At 38.3% G+C, this 16261-nt stretch overlaps 1 protein-coding gene across 1 annotated transcript in view; it reads right to left on the bottom strand.

The window, feature by feature from the left end:
- Positions 1-16261, bottom strand: part of LOC108298073 (Down syndrome cell adhesion molecule-like) — a 210908-nt gene that overhangs the window by 144182 nt on the left and 50465 nt on the right. The window contains exon 7 of the mRNA XM_017520774.2: positions 14842-14961. Coding sequence (XP_017376263.2) covers positions 14842-14961 — 120 coding nt within the window. The remainder of the gene's footprint in view (positions 1-14841; positions 14962-16261) is intronic.

The raw sequence follows: 16261 nt of genomic DNA, 5'->3' as shown, positions 1-16261 counted from the left end.
AATAGATTAGCCTAGAGCTTTGGAACAATATTAAATATTCTAACATTTAGTAATTATAGTCTCAGGAGAATAGAAAAAGCGGAAGAAAAAATATTTAAAACATAGAAGACTTTAATACTACTGTCAATTTGACTTAATTGATATTTATAGAATTTTATATCCAACAACAGCAGAGTACATATTAGATTTGAGTGCCCAGGAAACAATCATTACAGTGGATCGAATGTTTATTAATCCCCCAAATTTGTATGTTGAAATCTTAATGTCCAATAGAATGGCATTAGGAGATGGAGTCTTTGGGGGCTGATTAAGTCATGAGGGTGGGGCCTCATGAATGGGGTTAGTGCCCTTATAAAAGGAATCCTCATTCTCATTCCACCACATGAGGATTCAAAGAGAAGACTATAGTCTGTAGCCGGGAAGAGGGCTCTCATCAGAACCTGGCCACACTGGCACCCTAATCTCACCCCTTCAGCCTCCAAAACTATGAGAAATAAATTGTTGTGTAAGTCACTAAGTCTACAGTAATTTGTTCTATAACAGCCTAAATATTCTAAGACAGTGATTAAAAGAGACAACATTGTGATTGTGGGTCATAATGCAAATTTCAACAAATGCAATATGAAGAAAAATTACAAAGTAGGTTCTATTTCCACAGCAAAATTAAAATTGAAATCAATAATCAGAATATATCTGAAAAAATTCCAAATATTTGAAAATTGAAGAATACACATTTGAATAAGTTATAAGTACAGAAGAAATCACCAAAGACATTAGAAACAAATATTTTGAGTTGAATAAAATTGAAAGAGCAGCATATTAAATTTGTGAGATGCAGCTAAAGGAAATGCTTAGGCAAAAGTTTGTACCATTAAATGCTAGCACTAGAAAACAAAAATCATAAGTCAACTATCTTTAAGTCCATCTTAAGGAGCTATTACTAAAAGAGGAAATACAATCTAAAGTGTAGAGAAGGAAGGTAACAATAAAGGGAAAAATTGAAATTGCTGAAATACAAAACAGATGAACAATAGAGAAAATCAGTAAGACCAAAAGCTGGTTCTTCGAAAAGAAGCTTATAATAAATAGACCTCTAGCTGGATTGATCAAGAAAAAAAGAGATACATAAGCTACAAAAAAAGATGACATTACTACAGCTCTTACTTACATTAAAAGGATAATAGAAAAATATTTAGAATAACTTTGTGTCAATACATTTGACAACTTTGATTAAAAAGATAAATTGTCTTTTAAAAACTAGCAAAGATTAATTGAGAAAAAATAGATAACCTCAGCAGTCCTATATGTATTAAATAAATTAAATTTGTGGTTAAAAAACTTCTGCAAAGAGCATTCAAAGCTCAAATTGCTTCACTAGTGAATTCTATTCAACATTTAAAAAAGAAATCATATCAGTTTTACACAAACTCTTTTGGAAAATACAAGAGGTGGGAAACTTTACAAATGATGTTATGAGCCTGGCATCATTCTGATACCAAAATCAGACAAACATCTTACCAAAAAGCAGAACTGCAGGCCAAATCCATAATGACATAGATATAAAAATCCTGAACCAAATATTACTAAATGAGACTTTTCAACACGTGAAAGAATAATACATCATGACCAAGTGAAGTTTATTCCAGTAATGCCAAGTTGGTCAAAATTTAGCCAATAAAATTTACCATATCAACAAACCAAAAAGGAACATGATATGATCACTTCAATTGACATGACAGAAGAAAAGACTCTTTATAGAATTTAACATCTATTCTTGATACAAGTTTATAGAACACTAGGACTAGAGTGAAAGTATAAGATAAAAGGTGTCTGTGACTGACTAACAGTTAACATCATACTTAATTGTGAAAGACTGAGTTATTTTCCACTAAAGATCAAGAAAAAGACAAAGATTTCTGGTCTCACCCTTTTTATTTAACATGGTTTTGGAGACTTTAACAGAACAATGAAATAAGAAAATGAAATCCAATGAATATAGATTGATAAAGAAGGGTATATCTGTCTTCACTGACAGATAACATGATTTTCTACATAATCAAAAAGAATAAACAAAAAAGTTACTGTAACTATAAAAAGAGTTAAGTAAAGTCATAAGATATGACATCAATATACAAAAATTAATGTCAATTTTATTTATGTATAGCAGTAACAAGCAATTGGAAATAAAAATTAAGAAGAAAATATATTTGTACAAAACCATAAAATATTTAGAATAGATTTAACAAAATATGTGTAAGACCAGACCATTGAAAGTAGTAAAAGTTGTGAGAACTAAAGAAGACCTAAATTAGAGCATTATACCATGTTCATGAATTAAAAACGCTTAAAATTTTCAGGAAGAAGTTGTTAATCTTGTTCTGTAAAGGCCAGATAGTAAATATTTTAAACTCAGCAGATGATACAGTCTCTGTCACAAATACTCATCTCTGCCACTGAATCATGAAGACAACAGTATTTTATTATCTCTTTATAAAGTCAGGGATACAAACACAACAGTATTTTATTATTCCTTCAATATGTTGCTTTCCTCACTCCCAGCTAATGAGTACTTTATAAAGTGTGACTAAAAGGACAACCATTTTTACCCCTAAACCTTCTCCCTCCTTGGAAATAGATAAATTATCAAAATGTGCAAAATTCAGAATTATACGAGCAACTTCTATAATGTAGAGAATTTAAAACTTAGTTCATATGAGAAATGTATGTGGCCAAAAAACATATGAAAAAAGCTCGTCATCACTGGTCATTAGAGAAATGCAAATCAAAACCACAGTGAAATACCATCTCACACCAGTTAGAATGGTGATCATTAAGAAGTCAGGAAACAACAGATGCTAGAGAGGATGTGGCGAAGTAGGGACACTTTTACACTGTTGGTGGAGTGTAAATTAGTTCAACCATTGTGGAAGACAGTGTGGAGATTCCCCAAGGATCTAAACCAGAAGTACCATTTGACCCAGCAATCCCATTACTAGTATATACCCAAAGGATTAGAAATCATTCTGCTATGAAGACACATACACACATATGTTTATTGCAGCACTATCACAAGAGCAAAGACTTGGAACCAATGTAAATGCCCATCAATGATAGACTGGATAAAGAAAATGTGGCAAATCTACAACATGGAATATTATATGGCCATAAAAAAGGATAAGTTCATGTTCTTTGCAAGGACATGGATGAAGCTTGAAAACATCATTTTCAGCAAACTAACACAGGAATAGAAAGCCAAATACTTCATGTTCTCGTTCATAAGTGGGAGTTGAACAATGAGAACACATGGACACAGGGAAGGGAACATCACATACTGGGGCCTATCAGGGAGTGAGGGACAAGGGGAGGGAAAGCATTAGGATAAATACTTAATGCATACAGGGCTTAAAACCTAGATTTTTTTTTGATGGGTGCAGCAAACCACCTTGGCACATGTACACTTATGTAACAAGTCTGCACATTTGGCACATGTATCCCAGAACTTAAAGTATAAACAACAACAACAACAACAAAAACCCTTAATTCATACGGAAGTTCACAGAAGATTTTGGTACCTTTTTTTTGAGACAGGGTCTTGCTCTATTGCCCACGTTGGAGGGCAGGGGCACCGTCACAGCTCACTGTGGCTTCAGACTCCTAGTTTCAAGCAATCCTCCCACCTCAGCCTCCCAAGTAGCTGGCACTACAATACAGGCACATACCACCACACCCTGATAAGTCTTTAAAATTTTTTGGTAAAGATGTGTTCTCATTATGTTTCCCAGGCTGGTCTGGCACTCTTGACCTCAGCAGATCCTCCTACCTTAGCCTCCCAAAGTGTTGGGATTACACGAATGAGCATATTGTGTTTGGCTTCAAATGCTTGAGAAAAAATAAATACATCAGTATTGGAGTTGTTGATTTTGAAAAATAATTAATGAAAGCTATTTACTACTTTACTTATTGGGATTTAAAGCATGAGAGTTTTGGATTAGGGAATCTGAATTTTTTGTCAAAAATTTAAACAGTAAAAAAGTAAACACCTTCTGAGGGATTATGGCCTTTCTAATATTTTCTAAACATAAAATAATGTATCCTTTGTTCTTATGCAAATGGACTTTAATTATTGAGCACCTGCACTGTGACAAATACTGGGTGAGGAGCTTTGGCTGAAAAGATCATGACTCTCAGTTCTTTTTCTCCTTCCCTCTCTCCCTCCCCCTCAGTCCAAGCTCTGGGGAATTCCAGCTGCCACGTCGTGAGCTTCTCTGTGGAGAGGCTGCCATGGGAAGAAACTGGGGGTGGTCTTCAGTCAACAGTCTGAGAAAATAAAGCTTATCAACCATCACAGGAGTAAGCTTGGGAGTAGACCCTCCCACAGCTAAGCTTTGAAATGACTGCATCCCAGCTGCAGTGTTAGGAAGACCATGAACCAGAGGTCTCAGCTAAGCCACACGTGTATTTCAGATCTACAGAAATGGGAAACTGTTAGATGTATATTATCTTAAGCCACTAAATTGGGGTAATTTGTTACACAGCAATAGATTCCTAACATATGTGAAAAATTAGGCAAATTACATAATCTTTCAGCTTCTTAACTTGTAAAACGGAAATAATAATAGAACCTTCATCATAGGATGATAAAAGCATTAAAGTTCTTGAATCATGGTATGGCTTATAGTAAGATAACAACACTGTTATGCTTTTTAACATTCTGTTTTAAATTATTTAATACTTTTAAGATTATGTGGCTCTCTGTCTTTCCCATTCCACAAGAATACAGATCATGTTGCAGTGAATGTCAACTTTTATTTAAGTGCTTAAATTTGTTACCCGCTTTGAAAATCTGTAAAGACTATTGATGTCTTTCTCAAAGCTGACTGTAAATTGAGAGTAGATTCAGTCTAATACACACAACCTGAAAACTCAATCAAATATAGGATTGAAAAAATGTAACCATAAGGTAGGTAATCTAAAAATTTCAAATTATATAAAACTGTATTTTAAAAGAAACTGAAAATCAAATAAAATGCTGGTATGGTTTGAAAAAGTTACATGAATGTCCATGTCAACAACACAATTCTTTTCTTTTCCTTAAATAATTTTCACCAGAAAAATGCTTTTAATAATTTAAACATTTATATTAAAGAATCACAACATAAAATTTAACTACATTGCTAAGTTTTCTCAATTAAATAGCAGAAGAGGATGACCTGTTAACTCCTATCTGGACGGAGATAAGCCTCTTTATTACTAAAAGGTTCTAATGAAGACAGAAATAAAGTTTCAAATGCATTTAAGAAAATATTAAATCTTTTCTTCACCAGAAAAATGAACCTAAGTTGAAGGGTTATTGCATCTAAAGATCTAATTGTGCTTACTGAACGGAATGATAGTGAACACACTGCCAACTGATTCATCTACTATGAGGACTACAGTTTCCAAGGCTTAGCATTTGTATACTTTAAGGGAAGTGGACTTTGCCAGGGTTTGATAGAATTATCTATTGGTCATCTGCTTTAGATTCATCTTTATTCTAAAGAGTAAAATTTAACCCACTGCATCAATATGTAAAATCCTGTAATCTTCTTAGCAGAGAGCAAGCACTTTATGTAATTAGCTAGAAGATACAAGGCAGCAACCAGCAGTCATTAATTAAAATACTGTCAATTTTAATTGGCTTGCAGGGGTCAAGTGGGGACAATTTCAATGCTCTGTTACATGAAAATAAAATGTTAAAGCATCCTGTAAGGCACACACTGAACTGCTAGTTATATTAATGCTGGGTCACCTTTCTTCTTTATTGCAAAGATATGCCTAGCTATGTTCCCAGGGACTGAGGGTATGGGACAGTGGGAAAAGAATGGCTGATTGTCACCAAGTGAGCCCACTTTGATGGCAGCAGCAAATAAGAAAATTGTTTCTTTTTTTTTTCTTCCACTGTTAAGTCTTTGCTGATCTGCAGAGAGGACACTTGGCTAAGAGTCAAAAGGATTGGGTTCTCATGCTCTCTCAAACTGCCTGTGCCTTAGAGCAAGCAGCTTACTTTCTCTGCTTCCTTAATTTCATCATATATGAATGAGGAGAAGAATCCATTTACATATGAGGTAGGATTGTTGTGCACATGAAGTGAAACAAGATTGCATGAATGTGGGTATAAACGACTGCATGCAAGGACCATGAGAGCTTGGTCAATGAGCTCATCCAGAGAGGTTCCCTAGTAGGGTGGAATAAAACTGGAGTCACAGGACCATGGGAAGGAGGTCTCTTTAGGCTCTCTGGTTTGCCCACCAGCAGTCAGCCTGTAAGCTGTTCTTTCTTCTCACCAAGAAACCAAAAACACAATCCCTTTCATCCTTGTGGAGAAAGTGGTGTTTTTCTCAAGAATGAATTTGTTTTTCTTCTTTAGGAAGGGGGGTTTCCTTCTCTGAGAATAGTTGGGGGATTGCAGGAAGTCACTGGGTAAAAAGAGAGATGGCAATGGAAAGAGAAGAGAGAAAGCAATAATAGCAACAGCAGTTACACCTAAATAAGGTTTAGCAGCTGAAATATAATGCTTATTCAGTGAAGGAGTGCTAGAGAGTTCTGTTACAAAGAAGAATACAGAAGTGGACAGAGGCATAGCCTTGAGACACTACTGGCTTGGTTCCAGGCTGGAGAGCTATTTCCAATCCCTGAGAAAGAAACTTCCACTGCTGCGCAGGTAATATTTATGCCACTGAAAGTTTATACTGGCCAGCCATGGTGCCTCATGCCTGTAATCCCAGCACATTGGGAGGCAGAGGCAGGCAGATCACCTGAGGTCAGGAGTTCAAGACCAGCCTGTCCAACTTGGTGAAATCCCATCTTTACAAAAATACAAAAAAAAAAATAGCCAGGTGTGATGGCGGGTGCCTGTAATACTAGCTACTTGGTAGGCTGAGGCAGGAGAATCACTTGAACCTGGGAGGCAGAGGTTGTAGTGAGCTGAGATTGTACCACTGCACTCCAGCCTGGGTGACAGAGCAACAATCCATCTCAAATAAAAAAATAAGGAAAACAAGAAAGTGTGTGTCAGATGCTGGATGTTGATCTTTAGCACTACCACTTTCCCTCTAAACTCTGCCCTAAATTGTAGGGTTTGAAAGCCTGAAAACTGCATTCCCTGCCTCCTCTGTTACTAGATTCTGGTTTACATTTTACCAGTGAGAGGCACTTAAAAACAATTTGGAAGGTGCAAGGGTGGAAAAGCCATTATTTTGCTTTAGAAGCAGCAAATTGATAGATGGGTCAGCCCCAAACATCAGGTTTATGGCTGGCTGTGGGAGAACTTCTACAAATCACTGGTTGAGCACTAGAGGCAGCTGTTAGCAGTGATGGGAGGAGCATCTCATGGTTCCCACATTTCTTAAGTGCTTAAAGGGCCGCTCAGTTTGCCCATTGCTTCAAAAGATTTTGCATGCCCTCTGATTCCCTTTTTTAAATCCCTTCTTGATAGTACGCCACACCCGAACTGAGACAGCATCCAGGTTACTTCTTTTGTAAATTTGCACATAATTGTGTTCACTGTGCAATCCAGTTATCTTTCCTTAACTCCTTCATTTCTGTGTTGAAGAAGGCTATGCAATGAAAACAATGGAAATTTCATGGTCTAGATCACTGCCTAGTCAGGATTTGTTAAAACTGGCTAGTCCACTAGCACTTCAATGTCTAATTCTGTAACTAATAGGTAATTATGTAACTAATATGAAAGAATCCTTTTTTAAAAATCAGCTAAGGTACTGACTGGTTGCTATGTGCGAGGAGCCATAATAAATTCTTTCTAGGAGTCATCTAGAAATCTTCACATTTATCCCCTTATTTTCTCTGTTTCAGATGCAAGAATGCTGTGGTTCATGTGGGGTAGGTAACTGACATACAGTCATGCAGCCAGACAGTGTTGCATTGTGGCTGGGGTTTGAGCTCAGAGTCCAGTCTCCTGATGATTTCTACTCCTCCTCCTAGATTCCTACTCCATGTATTTTTCTAAAATCAAGTCCAACTTTAATGAAGCTTTGTATATAAACAATAGAATTTCATATTTAAAGATGGAGGCGTAAACTAGCATTTCTTCTTCTCTTCCTGGGAACAACAGGAAAGCAAAAGGGAGAGAGAAGCCTAGAAAAATACAACCTCTGTTTCCTATGAAATTAGAGAATAGCTAAACTTCCAACTATGGAGCGGGTAAATGGGAAACCCACAAGGTAATTGAGCAGAAGAGCATGCAGGAAGATGAGGGAATTGGGACCACCACTGTGAACTTCAGCAAGCCCCAGCAGAGTGGGTCACAGGTGAGGGCAAAGCCTCCATCAGTGGAAACAGTGTGCATCGGCCGGGTGCAGGTAGGTGCTTCCTCAGGCCTGATGTGGATTAGAATCTTAGAAGTAGGGTTAACTGAGGAATCAGGCATTTGCACAAAACAATCTTTTTTTCTGGGGACGCGGATTTTCTTCAAATGTAAGTACAGTATTTCCCCCAATCCATGGTTTCACTTTCCATGGTTTAAGCTATCTGAGGTCAACTACGGTCTGAAAATAGGTGAGGATAACCTCACAAGATATTTTGAGAGAGAGAGTGAGCACATTCACATAGCTTTTATTACAGTACATTGTAATAATAATTTTATTCTAGTACTAATAATTTGTGTTAATCTCTTACTGTGCCTGACTTATAAATTAAACTTTATCATAGGTATACATTTATAGGAAAAAGCATAGTATATGTAGGGTCTGGTGCTCTCAATGGTTCAGTCATCCACTGAGGGTCTTTAGACTAGTGTATTTAATACTGTATTGTCTCTAGCAAAGATACAATAAGAAAAATAGAAGAAAGAAACAGAACAAGAAACCAGGTATCACGACTTAGATGAAGACTGTGAATAAAACAGTCCCATGTCTATAAAGCCATGGCTAAAGACGGTGAACTGTGAGCTGGCAGAGCTGGAGAAAGAAGGAGAAAAAATATAAACTCAGACCAGTGAAGGCAGAACTGGAGTGGGCACAAAGAAGAACAGGCTTTGCTGGGGAAAAGACATGGAGGACAGAAATAAAAAAATATCGAACAAGTTAAAATGGAAATAAATGAGCTGAAAAAAGCCAGAGAGAAAATGACAGTTACAGAGGATAGGTGACGATCTGATGGAACCACAGCTGGTGACCCTGAAGAAGAAAATGAAAGCAGGGAAGAGAACAAATACTTAGAGATACAATTCATGGGAAAATAATTTTTTTAAAGATAATCTGAATCTACATATTAAATAGATGTACCACATCTATGGGAAAATTGACCCCAAATAGAAAACATCAAAATACAGGCTGTAAATTTACCAGGCTTTGGGCCAGGCACGGTGGCTCACGCCTGTAATCTCAGCACTTTGGGAGGCTGAGGCCGGCAGATTACAAGTTCAGGGGTTCAAGACCTGCTTGGCCAACATGGTAAAACCCTGTCTCTACTAAAAATAAAAAAATTAGCTGGGCATGGTGGTGCACACCTGTAGTCCCAGCTTGGGAGGCTGAGGCAGAAGAATTGCTTGAACCTGGGAGGCAGAGGTTGCAGTGAGCCAAGATCAAGCCACTGCACTCCAGCCTGGGTGACAGAGCAAGACTCCGTCTCAAAAAAAAGAAAAAAAATTAACTAGACTTCAAAGTCAGCTCTTTGGTGCAGACAAGCAAAAAATTAAGTTCCTTCTGCAGGGAAATCAGGAAGCCTGTGCTCCCTCCAGGGAGATAGTGTAAGCCACCAATATCCTACCATATACTCTGTCCTTTGGGTATAAAAAGGTGAGGAACAACCATTGCAAACCAGAAAGAGGATGAAATATTCCTCACTATGGCCAAATAACTCATACTGAGCACACAATCAATCTAACATAGAACTGAGATGATTGGAAAAGTTGGGCACACAGATGCAGAATAGAACACAGAGGGTCTAAGCCCTGACAATGTAGAAAATATTCATCAAAAAAGTAGAATATTTGGAAAATTATCATTGCACATACTGGAAATTGACAGCTGTGTCCGCAAAGACACGAGCCTAAAACCCTGATCTTACCCCAACCGCGGATCTGCCCTCCTGGAGGTGTCCTATCTGTCATCGGCACTTCCATCCTCCTCATTGCCTGGGGTTTCCCCCCTTTCTGTCACACCCATAGTAAGTCCGTCATTCAAAGACATTCAGAATCCAACTAGTTGTCCCTCCTCCACTGCTGTCACCCTGGTCCCAGACACATCCTAGCCAAAGCCTCTGAACAGCTCTCCAGCTGAAATTCCTGTCCTCCACACAGTCCTCTTTCAAAACAGAATGCCAGTGTGATCCTTTTAAAGCATGAGGCAGATCACACCATCTCTCTTCAATTACCCAGCTAGCCTCCTAACTTCTGGCTTCTGCACGGCAGCAGCTGAAGAGAGCGCATCACCAGCCTCACCATCACAACTTTCATGCTCACCATGCCCACATCCCACCTGGGCAGAGGCAGGTCCTTGCAACGATTGATGGGGACCCAGGGCAGGAGTCTCCTCTCCCGGGATCTCCTTTCACTAACTCTGCCACAGCTGCAGCATCCTTCTTGGTGTTCCTGGATCATTCCAAGCAACACCTTCCCCACAACCCCACTTCCCACCCCCAACTTGAGCACTAGCTGGCCCCTCACCTTCAGCTGTCCCTCTGAGGGCTGGAGGATGGCACTCATCTGTCTTTCAAGTCTCTCCTCAGACTTTACTTACTCCTGGGGTATGCTGATGATGCTATTTTAAATGCAAACTACTCCCCATTTTCCTTAGTGTCACCCTCAGGCATGCTCTGATTCTTCTTGGTGGGCATTCCCATGACCAAGTATCCCTGGAGGTCAAAGGGCAGCCAGAGAGAGCAAAGGAGGCCCAGGCCAGGTCCCAGGCTGATGTGTCATCTATTCTCTTGCATTTGCAGTCCCGCTTTGCTCCTCGGCAGGTAACAAGGAAACGGCCCTGGTCCTCAGGACAACGACTGGAACTATTTTCCCCCCACTGTAAGTGACATACAGTTTGGAGAATGGCATAAAGCTGTGGACCTCTGGGAGTACAGGTAAGATCTACCGTAGAAAGAAGCCCTGATTTCTGTTTTTTAAAATCTCTTTTAGACAAGAGGCCTCATTTGTTCATGTAAAAAACAAAATTGAGAAAGAGAATTGAATGTCTTAGACTTTGTGTAGCTAGATGCAAGGTCAAAAATGTAATGACATTATTTTTTAGCAAAGACTGTTTCATTTCTGCAATAACTACCTTTAAACTGCAGTGATTTACCCTGGAATTCTCCCTTCCCTGAATTAAATTGTTGCATCTTTCAAGGAAACAAGCTGAATCCATTGTGTTTACACAGTTTTGTCATTTATGAGGGAGCTACACTTCAGCTCTTAGTGATCATTTCAATGAAAGAAAACATGTGCCATAAGCGAGGCTAGATTTATCTTAAGTAGTAGATTTATTACTTGCATAATTAAAATAACAATATACATTGCTTCTCTGTCAGGTTGGAAAATGTAAAAAAAAGAAAAGCCTAATATTCATATTATTTTGGTTATAAGTGACATATACTACTGCAAACTGAGGTGGGATACGTAAATGAATAAAATGCTGGCAAATCATCAATACATATTGAAAGTCATAAAAATTATTTAATTTTGAGCCAGCACCTCTACTTATAGAAATTTATCCCCAGGGAAAAACGAACACATATACAAAGATAAATGTGATAGAAGTCATTATTATATTTTTCTAAGAGAAAAACTGGCAAAACTCAAAAATATGACATTCAACAGTAGCGTTGAAGATATCTAGTTGGCAAGTATCCAACTCTCCCTCTGACTTAGGAAAATAACACACATTATGTCCATGATGGCTTACAGACCCTTTATAGCCAGGGGCGACCTGGCCAGTGATCCAGGGAGGTGCTGGCAAAATTCTTCTGTGATGCACATTCTGGAAAGGACCTTAAAGGGAAGTGACTCATGTGGGAGGGGCAGCCATCTCTCTTTGCTCTTCCTCCTCCAGGGAAATATGAAAGGAAGATGACACTATAGCTTGGTGGCCATCATCTGAGAATGAGGAATGCTGCTAGGAGAGGCAGAACTCTTCCTAACACATAAGGAGTTTGGGCACCTGATGACTTAGCCAAGCCAACAAACTAGTCCTGAGCTGTCTACACCCAGAGTCCCCTTATGAGAAAAATAAACTCTTGTAAATTTAAGTGGATGAACTCAATCTTAACTAAAGTAATTAGATAGATGTAATTACTGATGGGCTAAGATAAACATCACACAGACATTAAAATGTCATATTAACCACCATATTTGTTGTTACAGCAAGACATACATAGCATATTGTTAACTGAATAAAGAAGATTATAAGCTAGCAACAATCATATGATCGAAAACTTTAAAAATGTGTAATGTGTGTCTATGGGTATACAATTGCTTGGGTACAGGACTGAGAGGCTAGAGACAAAAAATGTTTGCAGCAATTATCTTTGGTTATGTTTGAGTGATGTTATTTTGGGGGTATTCAGCTTTTTCAAAAATTGCAATTTCTAATTTTTTTCTTTGATAACTTGATATTGCATATGAAATTTAAAGACAAAAAAGCTACTACTACAACTTAATTTTTAAACTAGTGGTAAGAAGGGATAAATGTCAGTAATATCCAAGACAGAGGAAGCATTATTTAATCTATATAGAAATACTAGCAAATAAAAAGAAATAGAGATAAGTGAGCAAGTAACATGAATAAGAAATTTCCCAAAGGAGAAGTAGAAGTGGTCAGTTAACATAAGATAAAACATATCACACAACTTTTACAATCTAAGTATGCAAATTAAAGTGAGAAGTCATTTTCAACCATCAGGTTGTAAAGACTATTTTTTTTTTTTAAAGATCTTATCTAGTTGGTGAGGATGCTGGGCCACATACACCCACCCACACTGTTGGTGGCCTAAGTGACCTTAGACAGTACAGAGTAAGAGCCTTCTATATGGCTGGTGCCATTTCACTTCACTTACACTTATGCATGTTGAATTAAAATACAGGAGTGTTCATTTGCTGCAGTATTTATGGGAGTGAAAACTTTAAACACCGTCAGGGAGAGAGAGAGAACACCTGTATAATGACAAGCATTAAAAATAATGTCGAAGAAGGCAAATGTCATGGAAAATGTCCATAATATCAAATACGCATCTTGATAGAAACTAAATTTATGCTGTTTATCTGTTTCCATGTAATAATGTACGATGGAGCTTCAAATATGGCAGGAAATAAAAAGTCATGGGGGCAGAGACTCCGAATAACAGGCTTTTATTTTTGAAGAAGTCCTTTTCACATGGACAGTGGATGTGCTGTGTGACAGGGGAGTCGCCTCAGGGATTTAAAAAAATTTAGTTGTTCTCCCTATCAGTGTCTAGCACCCTGTTCCCCTCTTCTTTACCTTCCTTCTCAAAAGACAGATAGCAGGAGGGTTGCAACAAAGGTACCATTTGTTTTTCCTTTGATCATTGTTGTTTTCATAATGAGAAAATGCAGCATGCTATTTATTTTATTTTATTTTAGAGATGGAGTTTTGCTCTTGTTGCCCAGGCTGGATTGCAATGGCGGGATCTCAGCTCACTGCAACCTCCACCCCCTGGGTTCAAGCAATTCTCCTGCTTCAACCTCCCAAGTAGCTGGGATTACAAGCATGCAGCATCATGCCTGGCTAATTTTGTATCGTTAGTAGAGACAGGGCTTCTCCTTGTTGGCCAGACTGGTCTAGAACTCCTGACCTCAGGTGATCCACCTGCCTTGGCCACCCAAAGTGCTGGGATTATAGGCATGAGCCACCATGCCTGGCCTCAGCATGCTATTTTAAAAAGAAACATCTAGAGTATAAATCATGATTAAGTCAACAAGAATACAAATACCTCACAATAATTAAACTTAGATGCTATGTTTTAGACTGTTGGAAAAAAAGATCGTGATTGACTGATTATTTGATCTCACCAATACATATTTGGCCCTCAACTTTTTTGTATTAATAAATACAGAACTGAATTCAAGTGTCTAAATGAGAAAAGAAAGACAACTTCCAATATGTTTTCAAGTACTGTTAAGAAAGCTTTCTGAAGAAACTAATCAAATGAACAGAAATTATTTTTCCAAAGTCTAAAATGATTCCACCCTTCGTTTCCATGTTATACATTTCTACTTGTGGAAAACCTAAAACCCAGGAGCTACTCTCTGCATTAGAAGAGGAAACATGATTAGGAGTAGAAGCAGGGAACATGAGACCCTCACAACAGGACATTGGTTGGGCGTGTTTGTTTTTAAAAAGAGCATACCAAGGGGATGATGTGTAATGTGTATATTCTAAGGTAATCAAGGGAATAAAACAATCAATGATATTATCTTTAACTTTCTAAGCCGATTCATATATCTGAATACTGGGTAAATAATTTCCCAGCTATCAGTAGTTCTCACAATTTAAAGTCACATCTCTTCATGTGCGAGTGTGCAGTGGTGAGACCATGGATATGTAACACAGGTGGGCAAGGTAGGACCTCCTAAGTGCTGAAACAACCTGCATGAATGACCTTCCATCCCTTTGAGGTCTTTCCAAGGGCACGTTATGTAGAACAGACACAGTGTCAGTCTGAATAAAAACACCTAGGTAGACGACTAGGAATGCCTGGGAGTCAATGGTAGGCTTGGTGGAAACATGTACATATCGACTTCCAAGAAACCTCTCTGGAAATCTAGAAATGCTCATCCAATCATTTAGAACATAGCATTTGTTTGGCAGGTAACAAGCAGATCAAGTAACTCCATACCTTTAGAGAATTTCCACACGATGGTAGGTACCGGGTAACCCTCAGCAGAACAATTGAGGATGACAGCTTTGCCATAAATCCCGTCCTGGTCCCGTGGCTGAACCACAAATTTGGGAGGAACTGAAAAGAGAGAAATATCACCAGCAATTAAGACTAGACCAAAAACTGATTAAAGGTGTGATTTTAAGAAACTGATTCATTTTAATGAACATTAAAATATGAATGCTGTTCTATGTGCATGGGACAATAAAAACACTATTGGCAGTTTGGGACAAATTAAGGCAGTAATCTCACTGCTGAAACATTTTCTGATTCATATCAATGAGCTTTTGTCGCAGGTAAAAGCCCTTTGCACTAGGAAAAACTGGCCTCCAGGGAGGAAGTTTGACTAAACCAAAGGAAGGGAACATGTTGCTTTTGATTGTGTTATCAAAAATATACAGGAATTTACTCAATGGAAAATTGAATCAGAATCACCATTTAAAGAACAGATCAAATATATATTTGTGGCTTAAATAGTAATTATCAAAGATAAGTATTCATTTTGGGTGTGAACTGGTCAAAACATTTGATGCTGATTTTTCCTCTAAGAGAAGACAAAGGGAGAAATAATAGTTACCCCCTAAAGGCAATAAAGAATACAATGTGGGACTGAACTTTTCCAAAAATTCTGGTGAGGACACATAAACAGTTATGCCTGGTGTCAGCACCCTGGCAGGCCCAAGGGGGACTATGGAGAACCGTTGTAGTGAGGTACCATGAAGGTTTTCTAGTGTGCCTATAATAAATAAGATATTAAGTGACTGCTTATCTGGTGAATGTTGTGAGATGCTGAAAAGACTCATCCTTACCTAAAACATAAACATGACTTAACTTAAAACATATCTGCCATCCAGGTGCAGTGGCTCATGCCTGTAATCCCAGCACTTTGGGAAGCCGAGGTTTGTGGATCACAAGGTCAGGAGTTCGAGACCAGCCTGGCCAATATGATGAAACCCCATCTGTACTAAAAATATTAAAAAATTAGCCAGATGTGGTGGTGGACATCTGTAATCCCAGCTACTCGGAAGGCTGAGGCAGGAGAATTGCTTGAACCCAGAAGGCGAAGGTTGTGGTGAGCTGAGATCGTGCCACTCCACTCCAGCGTGGGTGACAGAGATTCCATCTCTCTCTCTCTCTCTCTCTCTCTATACATACACACACACACACACACACACACACACACACATATATATGTGGTGCATAAGCATATTATTTGAGATAAGTCATTAGGATTTTAACATGCATCACATCTCTTAGAAAGAAGATATGCATTATCCTAGGAAAGGTAGCATCTGAAAGTATTCCAGTCCCCAAATCTTTCCCAGCAGATGAACGATTCATTACAGGGTAGACTTTCAATGAGGCAGTCATAAACCAT

Source organism: Cebus imitator, unplaced genomic scaffold, assembly GCF_001604975.1.
Source record: "Cebus imitator isolate Cc_AM_T3 unplaced genomic scaffold, Cebus_imitator-1.0 Scaffold881, whole genome shotgun sequence".
In the NCBI taxonomy this organism is placed as follows: Eukaryota; Metazoa; Chordata; class Mammalia; order Primates; family Cebidae; genus Cebus; species Cebus imitator.
Note: the sequence above shows the minus strand (reverse complement) of the source record. Positions and strands in the feature narration are given on the sequence as shown.